General features: G+C 32.6%; 1 protein-coding gene across 3 annotated transcripts; it reads right to left on the bottom strand.

Moving 5' to 3' along the window:
* Positions 1–250: 250 nt before the first annotated feature.
* On the bottom strand, positions 251–20,977 carry LOC143047559 (uncharacterized). Of its 3 annotated transcripts, none has more exons than XM_076220636.1 (2): positions 20,795–20,977; positions 251–1,335 (listed from the first exon to the last, which is right to left on the bottom strand). In XM_076220636.1, exon 2 carries the CDS (start codon positions 1,316–1,318, stop codon positions 749–751), a length of 570 nt encoding a protein of 189 aa, XP_076076751.1. In that variant the 5' UTR covers positions 1,319–1,335; positions 20,795–20,977; the 3' UTR covers positions 251–748. The 3 variants fall into 3 exon arrangements, with proteins under 3 accessions (XP_076076751.1, XP_076076753.1, XP_076076752.1); XM_076220638.1 differs by lacking the exon at positions 20,795–20,977 and adding an exon at positions 12,565–12,583; XM_076220637.1 differs by lacking the exon at positions 20,795–20,977 and adding an exon at positions 12,135–12,284.
* Positions 20,978–21,897: the final 920 nt, after the last annotated feature.

Raw genomic sequence — 21,897 nt, 5'->3', positions numbered from 1 at the left:
CTACAATGGACGACGACGAACGACGGATGCTAAGTAGAAGAAAAGCTTTAATAGTTATATTTTTATAATAATCATTTTGGACCTATCTGTCTGTTTGATTAGTGTTTTGTACGCAGAAACAACAAGTTTGTTTATGGTGAATTCATTTTAAGCGAAATATAACTTTGCTTTTATACTGCGACATGGTTCATTCTGTGTTTAATAAGAAAGCCACAAATATTAATAGCACAAAACAAAGTCGGATGACAAATAAAGGTTGTTTTTACTTTAATATTTCAGATGCTAAATTTGTTATTGCACAATTTGGGTCTTTATCACGTGTCAATGATCATCAGTTTGACGACAGATGAATAAATATTTAATTCAAAATACATTTTTAAATTACATTTTCCTTTTTAGTAAGAACATTAATTGCATTTCTTTGTTCTTGTATAGTATTTCTATCACAATAGGCATCCATTTAAAATAAGGGTATGTCGTCACAAGTTATTCTTCGTCTGAGAATTATAATGCACAAAAGAATGTCTTTGTTCCTAAAATACATTATATAAGAAAAATTCCCAGTCTGTTGAGTTATTATTTATGACATGTAACAATAAGCATCACGATGCATTTTGAAATCATTTTCCTCACTAATCTAAAGCAACATTTAAAACTTTGTTGACAGCGAACACAAACGCACAGTATATGTATAAAAATAATATTTATCCACAATATTAACATATAGCCTATAAAAGAACATCCAAAACTATGTTTCTTGATCGTTGTCTTTTTGCAATTCATCCATCATTTGACGACGTTTTGCCTTTGCCGTTATTCTTTGTCTTCGCGGATCACGTGCTGGACTTAAACCAGTAGGTGGCAGGCCAATAGGTTCGCTATTATTATTTTTCATTTTTGGATGATTTTCTTTGTTGTCTTTTAAACTTTCTGTTTGCAATCTTGCTTGCACTGATTCTTGCCTTTTATTGTTATTTCTGTCTTCCGGTATACTTAAATCACATTTTGCATGATGTCTCCTAGAATTTTTAGCGGTTTTGATGACTAAACCGTCCATTGAACGCGAAAATTCCTGCAATTGCTTAATATTGTCCTCATTGGGTTCGTCTTGGACGTTTTCTTCGTCAACTTCCGTAATTTCGTCAAATGTAATTGGCTGAGTCTTGTATCTACCACACTTCCGCTGTGCACGAGATCGTCTGCTAGCTCTTGACGGTACCTGCGGGCAAAATTCTGGATTTAAATGAAGTCGTGATAATCTTTCTGGGAAATGAGTTTCGAAATGGAACAACGGGTCGTGCATTTTTGGTGATGTCATTTTATGTAACCATATACCTGAAATAGAATATAGAGATGGTGAGCAATGAAAGAAATGCATTATTAACTTTCTACTAGCCATGACCACACGACGGGTGCCACTAGGGAATCAGATATTAATCCTAAAGTTTTTTAAAGGTTCTCAGCATTAAGTTTCCCTAGGAGTGCTTAGTACAATAAGTGAAGAAGTTCTGGTAGAATGAAAACCTATGACATGTAGCTAGTGTGTAGCTAAGTGCTTAGTACCTTATTGTGAAGAAGTTCGTTCTGGTAGAATGAAAACCTTTGACATGTAGCTCGTGTGTAGCTAAGTGCTTAGTACCTTATTGTGAAGAAGTTCTTGACATGTTGCTCGTTTTATAAAATGCCCACAACAGAATCTCAGTCTTTTCCATTTACCCTTAGTTCATGATAAAAAATACTCAAAATAATTAAAATGCAGACAAGTACGGAGAATAAATGTCACACTTAGTCCCATAATTGCATTATGTTAATGCATTTACTACCACACAACTTATCATATGCATGTGTACTCATTAAAAAAAGAGTTGGAGGATACCAAGGGGATATTTAAGATGTGGGAGTTGGAGGATACCAAGGGGATATTTAAGATGTGGTTTTTGATTATGTGATCACTTGGCCGTTTTTATAGCGATTATTTGAATACATGATCAAATACTTCATGATTATTTGTTTATTTGATTATATAGGACTGTTTTTTTTTATTATTTGATTATCTTGTTTAAAAAAATAATGATTATGTGATTATATTGGTAAAACTTTTGTGATTACTTGGACACCCCCATAAAGGGCCTCATCCAAAATATAAATCATAGAGAAACTGACAATAAAAAACGAAAAACAAGAAAACGACAAACACGTCCACAGAACATTAAAAGAGGCAACATTAATGCCACCAAAACTGGATGCCACCAAAACTGGAGATAATCTCAGGTGCTTCAGAATGATCAGCACATTCTACGAGAAAAATAAATTCGGGGAAGGGTGGCAGGAGAGACAGGAGGTTAAATAAATAAATTGGCACAGCCAGTACTAAAAAAAAGGGAATATTCTTCAATGGTCCATTCGGAAATTACCTCCTGACCCTGATCGCCCCCTAAATATCAAGGATGAGTTATATACGTTCATGTCCTTCACATGTAAAGTGGTTTTAGGTAATTATTTAATTTGAAGATTTTTTGGATTTCTTTGTTTGCAAACATAACATTTATATAGATATCATTTTGTCAGTTTGATAGACAGATGTAATGCAAAAACGTATTATCCTCAACATTCCAATGACTACAAATAACACTGAAATTATCAATTTTTGACAGTTGGCATGCATTTTATTGTGATGCATACCGAAAATTCGAAGAATCAGCGTTAAGAGCAAAGTTCGATCATTTACATTATGTCTGAGCAGCTGTGTTTTGTAAAAACAAGTGTGTATTATAATGATTTAATTTACCGAACACAAATTATCTGCGGTAAGCAAAAAATATCAAAAAGAGTTGTTTTGTAGCTTTCAAACATCCTTTTAAATGTATTGTCGAGATATGAAAATTAAATATAACGTTGAAGTTCATGTCATATAAATAATGAATTGACAAAAGACATCAATTGTGAATGGAATATGAATAAGCACATAACGTGTTCTCATAAGGATGTATGTTAAATTTGCAATGTACAAGAACCGTCTAGTCTAATAGTGTCCATAAAAAACTGATTCAAGAAAGAGAATGTATTATCAAGAATGGTCTTTTCAAAAATATTCAAATCTTTTATCAATGTTAGAGGTCTACGAATCTCTGTAACTCAGCTAATTCAATTGTATCACGTAAAACTATATAATTTTTAATAGAGTTTACCCAGTTAATTTTCAAATATCTATCAATTGTCATAGAAACTAAAGCGGTGAATCAATCCGGATGAATGGTCAATACTTTTGAAGGGTGTCAAGAAGGACCTTTAAGGATAACATAACACGTGCCAGATTAAAAACATGATTAAAGCATCTGCAATCTCTCGCTTGATATGGATGTTCGTATTGCAAAGTCTTTGTTTAAGCGCTTTCTGGTGTTCACATGACTAGTTTATGTGCACATTTTCCTTTCTGTAATTTATGTGAACACTTGACTTTGTGATGTTTATGTGAACACTTGCCTTTCTGCTGTTTATGGGAACACATGACTTTCTGTGGTTTATGAAAACATAAATTTCTTTGTTTATGTGAACACTTACCTCTATGTTGTGTATGTGAACATATACTTTATGTTGTGTATGTGAACATATATTTTATGTTGTGTATGTGAATAAATACTTTATGTTGTGTATTTGAACATATACTTGATGTTGTTTATGTGAACATATACTTTATGTTGTGTATGTGAATAAATACTTTATGTTGTGTATGTGAACATATACTTGATGTTGTTTATGTGAACATATACTTTATGTTGTGTATGTGAACATATACTTTATGTTGTGTATGTGAACATATACTTTATGTTGTGTATGTGAACATATACTTTATGTTGTGTATGTGAACATATACTTTATGTTGTGTATGTGCACATATACTTTATGCTGTTTATGTGAACATATACTTTATGCTGTGTATGTGAACATATACTTTATGCTGTGTATGTGAACACTTACCTTTATGCTGTGTATGTGAACATATACTTTATGCTGTTTATGTGAACATATACTTTATGTTGTGTATGTGAACATATACTTTATGCTGTTTCTGTGAACATATACTTTATGTTGTTTATGTGAACATATACTTTATGCTGTGTATGTGAACATATACTTTATGTTGTTTATGTGAACATATACTTTATGCTGTGTATGTGAACATATACTTTCTGTTATTTAGATAAATACATGGATTTCTGTTATTTAGATAAATACATGGCTTTCTGTTATTTATTTAAACGCATACTTTATGTTGTTTATGTGAACACATAACTGTCTTATTAACTTTTTATACTGTTCTATGTGTATTTTTTTCAGGAGGTTGAGATAATCCAATATTGTATTTCATTTTCCCTTTTTCATATTCGGTTTCTTCCATATATCCTTTATTTTTTTACACATAATGACAAAAATTTAAAAGCAAGGATACTGCAACGATCAAGCGACTGACAAATATATGCAAAAACCAACGACAAATAAAATTAGCAAACTGATATACATATAACCGTACAAAACTTTAAAAAAAAAACATAATATGCAGTAGTCAGATTCGTATATTGAGAACAATGCAACTATGGCTGATAATGCTGTAAGCACAATGAATATCAGGGTTTACTATACGTGAGATTTATATTGAATCTCCTCTTTAACAACGTCTTTAGTACATTATTCTACACTTATCTTTTAGTCAGATTTATTGCCTCGCCAATTTCTACGAATTAACAAGTTGATGTAACAAAGAAAATTGGATCACTTGAAAGATTGTTGATTGACAGCTCGTACTTAAAAGTATAATTATCTTTTAACAACTAATAGAAGTTGTGCTAGAACGATTTCAACAGATTGTAGAATAGGGCATTGCCATGTGATGGTATTGTATTGAGTAACGAAGTTTGAACATTAAAACCTCAGTTGATGATGAGGCCATTACACTCTAAACGCATAAGCCAAAATAAAATTTAAAAAAACCACCTGTTCCACAATATCAACAAAACGAACACACTCCTACCCCTTTTGAAGTTAGATGGTTGTTCCCATAACGAACTCGCGCACATGTTTCTTTGTTGTTGTTTAACTATAACAAAAATCATTATTTTCCAAATACCACATTGGGAAAAACTGACCATGAAAAGATGGAATCAGAGTTAACGAAACAACAAAAAAGAATAAACTTGATATTTGCTTGCTTGCCTTCCAGGGCAATATTGACATGACATGAAATTCAGCTGATATCGAAATAATGATAAAACTCCAAAATAACATAAATCAGAAATTGTTAGTAGACAAACTTTGTATGTGCTACAAAAACTCTCTCGCATGCCTTAGTATAGAAAAGTCGGTGGTAATTTCTACAGTGTTCATCAGTATCTACACACAACGCTTGTCACAATATATTTTAACATACGGACATCAAAATGATATCTCTTATACGAATAAGAAGATGTGGTAAGATTGCCAATGAAACTATTCTCCAAAAGATACCAAATGACACAGAATTAAACTATAGAGCACCGTAGGACTTCACAAAGTAAACGAGAAAACTAACGGTCTGATTTATGTACAAAATAATAAATGAAATATGATAAACAGCAACAAAGGACATCCACTTTTACAATTACAGACTCCTGACTTGGCACAGTCACATACAGAATGTGGCGGGTTTAAACCAGTTTGTTGGTGCCGAACCCTAACTCTAACCTGGGACAGTTATGTAACTGTACAACATAAAAACAAATTAAAAAACATCAGATAAACATCAATCATGTTAGTAAGGATATCATTCGAAGAACCTTTCTGCTTTACTTTATTACTATTTGTTAAATTGATTTGGATACGAGGCTCTTTGAATTAATATATTTTAAGAAAATTCATTGTTTTAGTATAATGTACTTGTATGATTTCTATCAATTCGAAACAAACTTTCGTTTATATATTCTATGAAAATTCATAGATAAATCCATTCATTATAAAAAAAAAAAAGGTGGGGGTGCCCAACCCAAGATAAAGTGGGGGTTCCAATTATAGGTCCTTATTCAAATACATTGATCGTCCAAAAAAGGGAGTTTCCAATCCCTGGACCCCCTTCCCTGGTTCCGCCACTTAAATTTCTCGCATGTATGTTACATTTGCCACAGCCATTTTGCAATGCTTCACAGCGTGTTTGCCCTGGGATACGACGATCCATGAAAGAACACACGAAAGATAACCAAACCAAACATAATAGAATATCACCAAAAAAGATTTAATGAAATTTCAAAATAAACCAACAAACCGAAACCTTGGTTCTGGCAAACAATGCTACATTATATTATTTCTAAAGTGTAGTAATTGGGTAGAAAGAAGCTTGATTGCACATGTTAAACAAAACAGGCGAGTCTAATGATTAATTCACTCTCCCTGCTGTTTGTGCAAGTTGCTAATTTCAGTTTATTGTACCAAACCTTTGATAAGAAATTTTTACGTAAAATAATATCAGGAATATATTACTTCACTGCAATTACTGGTGATTAGATTTTTGGCAAAATTTTCGTTTTCAAAATATTGATCTGATATTGCACTTAGCTTCATTACCAAACAACAAAGTTGTTTACAATAAGCACAGCTGTTAGTCGTTGTCCTACTTAAAATTCTATGGGAAATTTAAATATTAATCGATACTTTTGACTTCTCATTGGATTTAAAAGTTGCCTCTTCGAAATACTCTATACAATGAAAAGTGATGGTTTAAGGATGTTTTCTGATCTTGTTTTTTACTTGACAGATGTTCGGAATCCTCTTGTGTTTTCCATGTAGGACCAAATAAAAATATTATCCACTAAGTGAACGCCTTTTTTTTTGTTAATCTTATAAAATATAATCCTCGTTATTTTTTTCTTATTATTGGAAAGACAAAAGGTGCCAATGTTAAATCTATTAAAAGTCTAAAGAGAATCATGTCCCGCCAAATCTTTAATGGCTTAATCATGTTAATATCTTAAAAACAAAGGACACGGAGCTTTTATTTTTTTCCTGCCTTTTTTAGTTCCAATAACTCCATATTAACCGTATGATATTTAAAACAGAATTTCAAAGCTTGTTATTCTAAAACAGTAGCGAACATCCTTTTAAAAGTAAAATATCGTTTACTGAAATTGAATGTTTATAGCACCATTGCAGCATCGTGTTTACCATACTATCATATGCCTATGATCTTTCACTCTCGGTTGCAATTGGGTTCTTTGATAATTACGAGTGAATTATAAGACCTACATTTGGCATACTGACAAGTTGGTAATAAAACTCTTTAGAAAACGCTTTGTCTTGTTACCTGTACTCTGTTTATTCTTAACATTGAATATCTTGACATTTGGTATTCTACTAGAAAACATAGGAATAAAAATCGTCTACAGGTGGATGTTTATAAGCTCTAGATCTTTTTTAAAGAAGGGTCTGGATTTCATATCTGTATTCGTTACAGCTAATTTCCTACTGTATGTAGAGTAGAACTTTGGTTAAATTGCTTGCTCTGTTTGTATATTGTACAATTGTATTTGGGATGACATAAAAAAAAATTAAATATAACATATACAAAACTGTTATACTGTGCCTCTCAATATTGTTTGCAGATGTCAAATTCAATGTCAATGCTTGAGCAAACGTTAATACAAACAAATCAAGCAAGCCAACCGAAGTTCAAATCTACATGCATTAGGAAATTAGCTTTAAAATATAAATTTTCCTCTCTTCCTATTTTCCCCTTTTTTCTTTCCTTTTTGTCCATTATTCTCTACTCTTTATTTTCTAACCTCCTTAAGACCTTCATAAAGACAACACGAGCACTGAAGATACCGTTAAAACATAATTTAAACGAACAGAAAAAAAAACCCGGGCTTTTTCATGCCCTACTGGTTAGAACAGTGTCCCTTTTTCATGTTCTGTTGGTTAGAAGAGGGTCCCGTTTTCATGCCTTGCTGTTGAGAACAGCCGGGTCTATTTTTAAACAAAGCATTTGTCTAGCACAGGATCGTTTATTTAACGTTTTAAGATACAGTCTAGAACCTTGGCCTAGAACAGCATCTATTTTATACGGTCTAGAACAGGGTGTATATTTACTGAGCATGTCTAGAACAGGGTATTTTTCAATATTTCTGTTTAGAACAGGGCATGGTTTTTAATGTCTTCTGGTTAGAACAGGTTATGATTTGGCAAGTGCTGTTGGCACAGTTATAACCGAAAGGATAGCCAGTATCCCCCAGGGAGAAAGACACGTGAACAATTAAAACCATACTGTATTTCGGCTTTATATATATGCGTTCTGCTTAAGGATTGTTTTGGTTTTTTTTTCTAAATCAGCATGTTTTGTATTTGTCCTATGCATAGTCAACACATGTAAAATAGAATGAATGGTCTATGGCTGTCACCAATTTCATAACAACAATTAATAAATTTGAATGATAGATGTTTTGACAACAATGTCATCATATGACGTATTTAAAAAAAAAAACTATTGTGTAACATTGTTATTAATTCATACATGATATTGACCCAATGTATATTTCTGACATTCGTTCGTTTTAAACACTTTAAGAGCCTAGTTTATATCTTTCTTGTCTGGATTTTCATATTTTTTTTAATCAGTGAAAATAAGTTCGGGCGGAACATCCAGACGATATTTTGAGAATATCCATTTTCGATTAAGGAAGTTTGCTACTCAGTTTCAAAATAATTAACTTTCCATATAATTAAACACTGGAATATATTGATAGGGGATTAATTAAGGAAGCAAAATAGCAAAAAAATATATAGAGGTCAATGTGCTTGTTTTCGAGATATTAGCCATTGCAATTTTGGCGGGAAAATGTTTTCTCCTGATTTTTCATAGCTTTATCATTGACAAGTTAAAGTTCTCAAAAACTGTTATGAAATAAATAAGATTTTGTAAGACTTTTACAAATGGCTTATAATTATACTTGTAAAACATTTATAAAAATGAAAATGGGTGTCAATGGGCATTTTTTTTTTAAGCATTCAAATAGATAAAACCAGAGGATATCAAAAATGTGACAAAAATTCCAAAACATGACAAGCGAACATCCTTAAAAGGTGTTGCATTTGACTCTGAGCTAGGTTAAATATTTGTAGAAGCTGCTATTTCTATTGCACACATCAATCTCGGATAGAGGCAATTCACATTCGATGATGATGTAGTTTTTGATTTCACACATAATTTATCGTAAATCTCTTTATACATGTACTTAAAGAGCTTCAACCTCTTTGTAGTTGAACACTAAAAGAGCTGCAATCTCTTTTACAAAGTCTGACCATTATTTCTCAATTTTCACTCGAATAAAAAATTAGCAAATAGATAAATTGAGTTCCCCTGTAATTAAACATGATGAATGCGTTATATATACTTTTGCATTAAATTTAGCGTTTGCCAAATTCTATACAGATAAAAGTAAGGTTATGTTCATATGCTTTCGGAAAGTTTCTCTTTTATGCGTATACCATGAATAACCAACAGACCATTCTTTAGGAATGATTAGAATAAGTTATATACCAAACTATGCAATGTGAACTAAAATGTAAGCATGAAACGTTCAACAGCCTGATTATGAAATATGACCTGAATACTTTTGGTTGGTCATGTACATAAATTCGATTTGTACTGGTGTTCGTGATATGTATTTACATATGTGTAAGTAACGTGGCATCAATGTCTATTACTCGTGTTTCAAGAAAGTATAAAGTAGACAAAAGAAGCCTACTCTAGTCTTTCTGTAAGAAATGAGGTGTATTTGAAGATGAATAACAGCGATAAAAAGCATTTCCTTTTCTTTAGATTGTTCATTTCTCAGACTGGTATTGTTACACTTCAAGATGAAGAAAAACTCTGTTTTCTTATCTATATGAAATAAGAAGATGTAGTATGGTTATCTATTAGACAACTATCCACAAAAGTTCAAATGACGTGGGTGTGTTTATTTCCTGGGATTTATTCGAAATGTTGTCCCCTATGCGTGTAGCACTCATTGTCCTTTTATTAAATAAAAGTTCTTCCTCTGGAAAGTATCAAAAAATTAAAATGCATAAACTAGCTATAGAAAACAAAGGGACAAATGCACATGATAATTAAATTTAATTATAAATATAATTTATATCATGGTTTTAAGGGAATTTTTTGCAAGGGTGACCGGTTAATGATATGTTTATGCTTAGAATATTTTAATAAATAATAATAGACTAATTATTTTGAATAGATACGTGTGTGTTACGTAAAGGTACATGTACATGTATCATTGTTATTACATGTGATGGAAATAAACATTAATTATGGCATGTAATTGCATATTACACCACATGATTCTTTTATATTACATCACAATCACATGCTACCGAATTAATTGTATGGGGGTGTTAACTGAACCAGTGTTTTTATTCTTTGTTTGCATGTCCCCCATTTTTAAACATATTCTTATAATAATTTCAAGGTGGCGCTTGAATTTTCAGTTGTCTTCTTTCAAGAAATTGGCATATTGATATATAAAATATCTGCACACGTGTAGATCATCTACAAAATGTATAAGATACATTGGTTTATATATCTTGACTTCAACGTGTTCTTTGTAATACATGTAAACACATCAAGGCCCCCTACATGAATTGTTATATAAATAGAAAATAATTATGTATAATTGTTTATAAACGATGATTTTTTAGACACTGTTGATTTTTTCCACTTGCTTTTTTCTTTCCTTCTTATCGAGTATATGGAATACGCCTGATTAGCTGTGAGCTTTTTTCAAATATAACAAGAGCATATTGTTAATAATGTTTTGATTGCCATAACATGTATATGCTTTATGCAAATTTATTTATTCATACATTCATTCAACTTCTGGAAAAAGTTGTTTTACTCTTGTCACGATCTTCGAAAATCACTCATATCACAGTTTAACATATAACAGTCTGTTAGCAGAGGCGGATTTAGGGGGGGGGGCAGGGGGCCCGGGCCCCCCCCCCCCTTTTTGGAAAAAAAATTGGTTGCTTATATAGGGAATTATTGAAGCGTGACTGGAGCGCGCCCCCTCTTAGGTCAGTCAGTGGACCCCCACTTATGAAATTTTCTGGATCCGCCACTGGTTAGCAGTAGGGCAACATTATAAATAATTATAATTTCTAAGATTTTTGTTTGCGTTTACACCATCATCCTTGAAAGTGCAAAAACAAAATAAGGTTTTCCCCATTGCCTACGTATTTAACAGCAAAATTGAAAGGGCATCAATCATCACTTTTACGACATGTAATATGTTTAGTCGTTTATGAACGACCACTTATAAATAATGAATGTTATCTTTTTTTCATCTCTTATACACCTATGCTAGTACAGAATACAATGCTCTTTCATTTTATCGATTATTTTATAACACAGATATAGTTCGAATTTGCTTTATGCGGTATAGTTTAACAAAAAGGTTTTTATAAATTAAAGATAAGCCCTGGGTATATAGATACAAAGGTACATCAAATATAAATATTCAAACATGAAGCATGGTAGCAGAAAATTGCACCAACAAATATATATCCAACAGCAGCATTCACACAACTGTTCAATATAATATCTTTGAGGAATGTCATCAATGTTATATGTATATCATGTACATAAAGTACCGTGAAATTGAAAATGTTTTCATTCCCCCTGTGTACAAATCTGATATTTTTCTTAAATAAAGAGAAACATTTTGAGGCTATCAACACCAAATTGGCGCTAGAAAAAGAGATTTCAGGTAAATAATAAAGGTATGATCTGCCACGCGCAAATGAAAGGCCAAGATATAAGAGAAACAAATATTAGTATGTCAAAAGGGACTTTTTCGAGAGGTTACATTAAGAGAGGGACATTTGGAAAGAAAATACGAAAGAGGCAATGTAGGACGTTAAATATTCCTTGCTGATCTGTACCGTAGAAAAATGAAACTTTTGGCCAAAACTCTAATGGTATAACAGCTAGCTTTACCTTTTTCCTTAAAACGTATCTTTTAAATCAATAATAAAAAAAAACATTTTCCCTAGTACGGTTCTATAAAGATCACAATTATAAAACAAAAGTTATATATATGTTAAAAAAAACTTACAACTTATCAATTAAACTGCTACCATTATAATGAATATATCCAACCAAATCAACAATCAGTTATGCAGACCACGCACAATTGCAATATAAATGCAATTGACATGCCTATGAAATTGACTACTATCCATGACTAATTTATAGGTATAGGTGTACTTATACACAAACAGGAGATCATTCACACATTGTATTTGTTTTTGTTTTCAACAGATGTATAATACAGCCTTGACTTTTATCAAATCAAACTGTAGATAATTTATTCAATTAAAAATGAATAATGCAGCTTTTATACTAGATGGAATATTATTGGAATCACATAGACATGTTACTGATAACAAAACTGATCGATTGCTACAGTAGGAGCTATCTCGTCATTTCTTTTCCACATATATATATAATATCAAGAGAAAACCTCTAACTACCTATTTACTTACATTGCAAATGGCAGTAGTTTTTCAAAAGCAGCAACTTTGTCTTTGATATCTATTATAAATTAAATACATATCCCGATATATTATCGTCTTTAAATTACCGAAGACCACGCAAATATGAAAGACCAATTAAATCACCTGTAGTAATGGTTACCTGCATTTCACTTCCTCTAGTACAAGAAGCCCTTTTAGAATAAAATATAGAATAGAATAATTTTGTTCCCTAAGTTAGGACCCCAAGAGGGCATACGTACAGCACATAAACAATATAATTTTAAACATTTGCGGACAATGATATATTCAATCTAGACAATAGACATGTATAATAATAAAAAAAAAACACTTAAATCAACTACATGTTATAATAAAATTAATGTTATAACAGTGAACAAATTGACCCAAGTGCACCAGGCAGGTGTTTTATCTCTTCCGATTAATAATATAAAAAAAGACTTTAATAGGTGACCTATAAAATATTTATATAAGGTATAATATAATAAAACAAGGGTGGCTATACAAGCGACGGATATCAAACGAAAATTGTCAACCTCTAAAAGTTTAATAAATATGTGCTCTCATTGAAAAAAGAAACATCTCTGGCTATAACCCTTAGATATTCCCCTTTTCGACGGGCAATACATGTATATTATGACTAATCTACATTGAGCTCCAAAGTCGATGCTCAAGCTACATGTACTTAATGCATAGTAATCGAACTATCATTCATACATGTAGCTAAACATGAGCATCTAGGTTTGATCTAGATCAACATCTATAAACATGAGCATCTAGGTTTGATCTAGATCATGAAATTAACATGATTAATGCAACATGTAACTTGTCAAAATGGTTATATTCGGAAGCCTTTTTTTCCGTACGAAGAAAGGAAGGGTTCACAAGGACAGATTGTTATCTTTTTACTGTACGGTGTGATCAAACATGCAATTCCCCCTATCAGTGGCTGATCAAAAACTTTTTATAAGGGGGAGGGGCGCTGACTGACCTAAAGGGGGTGTCGCTCCAGTCATGCTTCAGTGGATCCCTATATAATCAACCACATTTCCCCACAAAGTGGGGCATGCCAAGAAATTGCCTCCGTTGAAATTCTGCAAACACCCCATAGATCAAATTACATGGATGATTAATATTGATCATTCGGTATATGGCCGTGTTCTAAGCGACACGTACATGTAGGTCATAAATTAATTTCTTGAATGAAATCAAATATTTAGCTACTAATGACTGCCGTAGGAGGTCGACCGGAATTTTTAGCGAGGATTTCTTGGCATGGAGTAACAGATAGAAAACTCAGGGTTAGAATTCATAGAACAGAAAAGGGGGCAGTGGCAAATATTTCATGTATATTTTGAACACAGAGAGAATTTACCCGCACCCTTTGCCAAAAAAAACCCTTTCTTTTTCTTATTTGTGCCTTCGGACTTTATGTTTTGAATTGTAGTTTCACTTTCCATATTCGGTATTTATTCAAATGTAAGCTCCACGTGGTAAAAATCACGTGATGCAGGAATATAGTATCTTGGAGTTGGGCTATATTTCTTTCTTTTCGGGCGGGGACTCCAAGCAAACAACATGCATGTGTATAACGGCACTGTAGATTTTCTTATTAAATAAAGAAAGTTGCCGGTCCGGTAAATGAATAAATTGGTTAGAAAGCAAGGTTTTAATTTAAATTAGATTCCTAAGCTTAATTCGAGGGTTGAAAATAGAGAGCACAAATAAAAGGGGGGAGGTGTCCACAGGGAATATTTGTATCTTATGAACTCTACATGTATATTTGAAAGGTTTATTTTTTTTATTTAATTAAAAAAGAGAAAAACAAATGTAAGACAAATTGTGAATGGTCTTTCTTCCTTTCTCCGGGCAGGGCGCTCTGAAACCCCCTATGCCTTTCACATTTTACCAATGTTTACATGTTAACTATCGAGAATAAAATCAATAGAAACACCAACAAAGTTTAGTGAATAGATACTTTCGGATTTTTATCTGAATTGAGAATAAAACAAAAATAAAATAAGACGTTATATAAGATATAAATCTAGGAAGAAAGATCTTCCTGTAGGAAAACATGTAATCAAAAGCAGAAATGATTATACATGTATTGATTTCTAGCTGTTATTTATCATCCTGTATTATTAATCAAAGAACAAGAAAAGTAGATCATTAGCATATATATAATGGTCGTTCGGTGCATCTGATGTAAACAATGTTAAGATGGTGGATTGTTTATCATTGGTGTATGCGTTTACTGTTTACAAACTATATGGTACTCTTCGACCTTCGATAGAACGATTCTTGATTTCCGAGGATAATTGATTTAGGTATTTCATGTTAATGTTGGAAGAGTTGCGATTGTAAGTCAAGTTTCCAATCAAGATTTAGTTCCAGGTTATGCACTAGGTGTTGCGAGAAGATCCAACAATATTAGTCATAATTACTAAAAGTATAAGGAGATGTAGAATTCAATATATCGTTTTCATTATCATTGCATAATTTTCAATGTGTTGCACTTGTAATTCAAGTTTATAGTCGAGATTTAGTTCTAGGTTATGCACTAGTTGCAGCAAAGAGATTCAACAATACTAATCATAATTACTCAAATGTCAGATGATGCAGAATTTAAAACCTCGTTTTCATTTTCATTGCTTTGTGTTTTGTCATAATTTTCAACGTGTTGCGCTAGCTTGTAAGCAAGGCTACAATCAAAATCTGGGTTATAATATGCACTAGTTGCAGCAAGAGATTCAGCACTATTAATCATAATTACTAAAGTGTCAGGATATGCAGAATTCAAAAAATCGTTTTCATTTTCATTGAGTTATGTGTTTGTCATAATTTTCAAAGTGTTGCACTCTTAAGCCAAGTATTCAAGTGTCAGGAGAGGCAGATCTTAAAAAACCGTTTTCATTTTCATTGATGTATGCGCTTGTCTAACATGTCTAACTGTCAATGATTAAAAGTGGTAATGTGATCCAGATCCCTTGTCGCATACGTGCATTTGATGATCAAAACGTTACCCGCGCTTTGGTCTCAAAGGTGCATCATAAAAAGAATATTCCCCAAAAAAGGTTGTCATGCGCAATGTATTAAATCGGTATTGACGTCTATCATGTCTCCCACGTGTTCTGTGCCCAAATGCTGACTTACGTTCGTATTGATTCTAATTTATAGTGTTGTATTGACTTCTGATGAGAACAAGCATTAGCCTTTCAAAAAGGGCTAGTCGACTCTTAGCTGATGAAAATGGAAAGTGCTCTCGCTTTGTAGATTTATTTATTTACTAGAATAGCCACGTGCATCAATCAACAAACTTTACCACACACGTGAATCATGAATATGCATGATTAATGACCAGGCAAAATCTAATTGCTAAAATAGAGAGGACAAATCCGATACTCTACGGGATTGAAGGACATTTACTAGGTTTGGATTGTCCTAACCAATCAATAAACTTTGATTATTCACGTCTTGTAATATCTTCCAATCAGGTAGCAAATAAAAAATCACGCACTGACTGTCCATCGTTCAATTCTTAATATCGACTCCTAGGAGTCGATAATAACAGTAAAATGGCCTGCGTTTTTTAGATTTTAATGTAATGTGCTTTTGTCTTAAACATTATAGCCATATGTTTCGCGAGCCTTAGATAATGGTGGGTTTTCACAGTGTCTTTTTGGTAGCATTTGTACTGGTAATGGTGTCAGTTTGTTTTGTTTTATGTTACTTTTGTTCTATTGCTGTTAGGCTATTTGTTTATATGATTTAAGTAACAAATAGTATCTAAATGTCAACACATTAGTTAGGTCTTCAACAATCATAGGTAAAACTATAACAATCGGTTCCCTTCCTTCTACACAAGTTCGAACGATTTTGAATGAACTCCGATTTGTTTATGTGATTTTATGATTAGATTGTTGTCAGCACCTTTGACCATAGTTAGCCTTCTTCACGTTTTATGATTAGATTGTTGTCAGCACCTTTGACCATAGTTAGCCTTCTTCACGTTTTATGATTAGATTGTTGTCAGCACCTTTGACCATAGTTAGCCTTCTTCACGTTTTATGATTAGATTGTTGTCAGCACCTTTGACCATAGTTAGCCTTCTTCACGTTTTTGATTAGATTGTTGTCAGCACCTTTGACCATAGTTAGCCTTCTTCACGTTTTATGATTAGATTGTTGTCAGCACCTTTGACCATAGTTAGCCTTCTTCACGTTTTATGATTAGATTGTTGTCAGCACCTTTGACCATAGTTAGCCTTCTTCACGTTTTTGATAACCAGTATTGTTGTCTGACTCAAGACAGTGCTAGTGTTACTTTGGTCTTTTTATTTCACTTTCCAATATTCGGTTTTGAATTGTCAAAATTTTCGTTGTTGAAAAAAAGAACACACACACACACAAAGAGAGGAAAACACATTCTTACTGTGGATCCTTTGATAGTCTTTCATGTGTTTGATTTGGATTTTTATGTCGCTTTCGTGTTTCTGAATACTTTTCGATTACAGCGGATTTCGTTGAGTGTGAAGCCAAAGGTAATATCTTTGGTTAGCTTGCTTGTTAGCTGAACCGTAAAGTCATTGTTATGTCAGGTAAACTACCCTCCTTTCGAAGTAGGCTAGTACAACAGACTGATAGATTGGTTATCTGCTGGACTAGTTTTCTCTTAAAGGAGGGTAGTTTATTTGACCTAACAATGACTTCACGGTTCAGCTCACAAGCAAGCTAACCAAAGATATTACCTTTGGCTTCACACTCAATGAAATCGGCTGTAATTATTTTTGCGCTATTGCTTGTTTGTCTTATTACATAGTCAACTGGACTTATTTTAATCAATTTAAACTAGGACACGCACACAAAAGCAAAACAAAATGTTATGTTCAACGGATACAAGATATAAAAAGGTATGTATGGTATCCGTTGCTTGAGTCCAACACTTCCATCTCAAATCATATATTAAGTAGCTATGTAAGGACATTGTCTAACCATTTTTTTTCTATCATGCCATGGCTTTTTTCAGTTTGTCGACGAGTTGTGTGTTTCTATATCCCTATGTATCTTTCGACTCTTTTTTAAGCAATTGTGAACGATCTGCAATGCATTTTTCAGGTAAATGAATAAATTTACTTCAGGAAACTTTGTCTCATATTTTTTGATGAGCAAATTAAATTTCCAAACGTGACATTTTTCAAAAATTGAAAATAGAATTGACCGCCGCAAGCATAATTTTTATCATATGTATGGTTACTTTGCAGATATCTTTGTTTCCAAAATCAATCTCATAGGTAGGTCACAAACATGCTGTTTCTGTGTCGAATTTTTCAGGAAATAATAAAACCAATTATCTTTTAAATGCAAAACTTTTGTTCTAATTAGACGGAACTTGCAATTAGGGCAGAGTAATTTGGCATATCCACGAAACATTGGCAAGATAACAAATTGGCAGTTATTAATGAACATATAGAAAGAGTATGTAAACACTGCTCAGTGATATTTACTTCATCAAAGATTCTACAGCATATTTGTTTAGTCGGTTCGCGACAATACAGAACAGATTTTGGGCTGTCTCCTAAGAAAATTATCTATTGGCCCAAGAACACGCTTATTTCGTAGTGCATTTCTTTTAGACAATACATTCAAATTAAAAGAATCTGCTCTATTTCAAATTGTGTTTACAATGAAGTGTACTACTATTGGGACAACTAATATCAAAGTTAAAGAAAAGTCTACCATCTCCTTCCATCTCTTACTCAACATATGGACAATTCTATGCTATGGGGGTATACAATTCGATTTGACAGCTTCAGATATACTCATTTTTGAACTTTATAACTGGATCAAATCACTATACCAAACATAAAAATTCAGCACCCAAATGTTTTAATTTTAACATGCAATTGCATCCCCTTACTTAATATTTCCCCACATTATGAATTTAGAAAGTGTATGAAAAAAATGCAAGCTTTACACTGTTCACACTAGGGGTTATATTCGTAGACAACAAAAACAAAAAACGATGACTGTGTCCTCAGACCAATTGAGCCACTCCACATCTCATATGCATTATTTTGGTGTTGAAATGTCTCATTTACCAAATCTTTAATCAGACTTATTTCTGATAATTAGCTCATATATTAGCTCTCATTTTCAGCAAAATATCTAGTTGTCTTTCACAGCGTTACTCACAAAACTTTTGAATATCTCTCGTTCAGACACATCTCTGTTATCATTAAGTTATAAAATATTACATTCAGATGTAGAAATCGAGATGCAAAAAATTAATCATTTTGAATCACCACCCAAAAGATAGCAAAACCATTTAACAACCTGTCAGAATCCAGAATCATAACGTCTCCATCTCGAAGTACGGTTTTTGTTACAATTTATGTATTATGCAGCCTTTTTATTATATGAAACTCTCATTAGAAGATAAAAGAATGCATATTTATATCTGCACATGTTATTTAATTTACTTATCTGTTTACCTGAATGACATATGCAGACTATTGCTGTAAAATTATATCGGCTTGTAATAATGACGTAATTTTCAAAATGTCTTACTTCAAGTCTGTTTACTTTGAGAACAGACATGCAGTTCAATACTAAGTTCAGATAAATTATGTTTTAGTCTCCATAATAACATATATACAACAAACAAAATCCAAGCATACGACTGAAAAAAGTTAAACTTTGTAAAAGAACGCCAATTGACTTTTGTGTTATTGTTTATAGAGGTGTTATTCTGAAGTAGACGTAAAGAACCTGAAGCGGCAAACAGACAATATGACCTTGTAGAAAGTTGCTTCAAGTCAGGGAAATGCATATAAATAAAATGTATTTGAATTCATTCGCAAACAGCTGCAAATAATATTATCACGTATATGGGAAAAACAAAGGCGACTGTTAAATGTATTTGAATTCAAAGGCGTATTTTTCACCCCCAGTTTTTGGTTGGGTGCGTGTTGCTATAATATTCTTTAGCTTTCTATGTAATGTTTTGGGTATTAATGTTAATGTTGGTCTTTTTTCTCTTTTAGCCGTGGGGTTGTCACTTTATTAACGACTTATCAGTTTGACTGTCCCTCTGGAATCATTCGCCTTTCTTTTAACCAAAATTATGTTTTTACACAACTTTCGTTTTTGTCTATGTTGAACGAATACATGAGTGAATGAAAAAGACAGTAATTGGAATAGCAAATAACTAATGAACAGATTTTGATAAAAGATACATGAATGTATATATACAAGTATTTCCAGCTGATTAGGTATTCTTACAGTGTCACTCGTGTTTACTAACAACATTGTCAAATCCAAGAGTAATATAGTGCGTGGTATAGACAGGTCATTGGCAATAGATAATTCGGTCGGTATTGTCGTTTTCAAACTTTTATCTAGAGTATAAACTGACATGAATGGACACAAAAATCGCGACCCTATTTGAACTGTGAATATAGTAAAGTTGAGAATGTAAAGGGGGATGTGTCAAAGAGACAACAACCCGACCAAAGAGCAGAAAACAGTTGAGGGCCATCAATGGGTCTTCAATACATCAAGAAAATCACTCACCCGTGCTTCAGCAAAAATATGTACTAGTTCAGTGATAATGGACGTCATCCTAAACTCCGATATATATACAAGAAACTAATTCATACAAGACTTGCAAAGGCATCAGTGAAGGTCAAACTAGACTGGTACGGGTTTATTGATTCAAAAGCTTCAAAACGTTGTTTTTAGAACATTTTACTATGCAGAAAGGTAAATTCTAGTTTAATCCGTTGATTGTTCATTGTTTAACGTACAGCAAACAATATTACAGATAATTTCATGATCAAAACACTTTACAAAATAAATAATCTATAGTATAACAAAAAAATCTGTTTAAAACGTGTATTTAATTGATTGATCGTTTATCTGATTAATAATTTTATTGTTGGACTGATGATTTCAAACAAAGAATCGAATGTAATAATTCACATTTATTTGGAAGCCAGTTATATATACAATGGCTCTATACGTAAATACATCAATATGGAAATTTAAAAAATCTGATCCAGTAAATGTGTATTAATATACATAATATATCACTAAATCTTTATTCTTTATTCTTTATTTTTCGGTTTTTAAATAAACATCTCTAATACGCATAAGATGAAAGGTTGTGATAAGCTAAAGTATACATATTTACAAAATATCATATTAATTAATAACGCACTTACCTTTTCAATTGCAAAACAATATATGTGAAATATTCCAGGTAAATTATTTCATAGGATATGTTTACATGCTAATTTCCACTTCAATCTCAAAAAGATTATCTCTTGAATCGAAAGTAACACACGCTTCTGTCTTCAAGTGATGTACAAACATGCCTACAACGCAGTAATGCAATGAAGATGTGCGTTGTGCACTATCTCTTTCGTTCGATTGTTAACAGTGCGCAATGTGCTAGTCGTTAATTGTAAATTTTGCTTCAATGTTTTTACATGCCAGACAGTTACATAAATAATAATTGTACATATCCCAGAGGGTAAACCTCACCAGTAGTAAATTTCACAGAAACATGGCCATAATTGAATTTGAGTATGAAACACTATTATACATACTGTGGTTTCATTATTCGTTACTACAAATTTTCGTGGATTTCGTGGGTACAGGGGAACCACTAAATTCAAATGGTCAACGAATTACAAATTTTAGAAAGGAATGTATGCAGATTTTGCAAAAACCACGACTTTTAATATTCAAGAATATGCAAGTTTTCCTCAATCCACCATAACTGGTACTCACTACAATAATGGATCCACAGTAGTTCAATATAGCAAATGTTTTTATAAGAGATTCTTTACCTTGAATAGCAAATACGAATAATGACGTTTGGCACAGTCATTCGGAGTGCTGATTTCTAACATAAAGTCTGGGGTTTCATTCTTGAAGGTCACGGTGTTGTCATTTTCTTGTGATAATCCTGCTTTCCTATTGGAGTTGTCGAAAAAATTGTAGAAACAACACCAAAACCCTCCTCAGAGGTAATAAGAGTGATCATCTAGCAAGGTTTTGTGTTTTGGAGGGAATATTTATTCTAGTGCGTTTGACCATTTTAACCTGCTATCTTCGATACGTTTTATGTAACATTTCAGCAGCGCATATGGAGTGTGTCTATGTATAACTCCCAGTTTACACGACATTCTCAGAACTAAGGTGTCATCTTTTAATAGATGGTGCTTCTTGAAGGGAAGCTGTTAAACCAAGGATTCAAGTTAGTTCAGTTAAAGTCATCCTTTCTAAAGTTTTACGGACAACATCAGAATTTGTAAGTGGA

Source organism: Mytilus galloprovincialis, chromosome 10 (genome assembly GCF_965363235.1).
Source record: "Mytilus galloprovincialis chromosome 10, xbMytGall1.hap1.1, whole genome shotgun sequence".
Lineage (NCBI taxonomy): Eukaryota > Metazoa > Mollusca > Bivalvia > Mytilida > Mytilidae > Mytilus > Mytilus galloprovincialis.
Note: the sequence above shows the minus strand (reverse complement) of the source record. Positions and strands in the feature narration are given on the sequence as shown.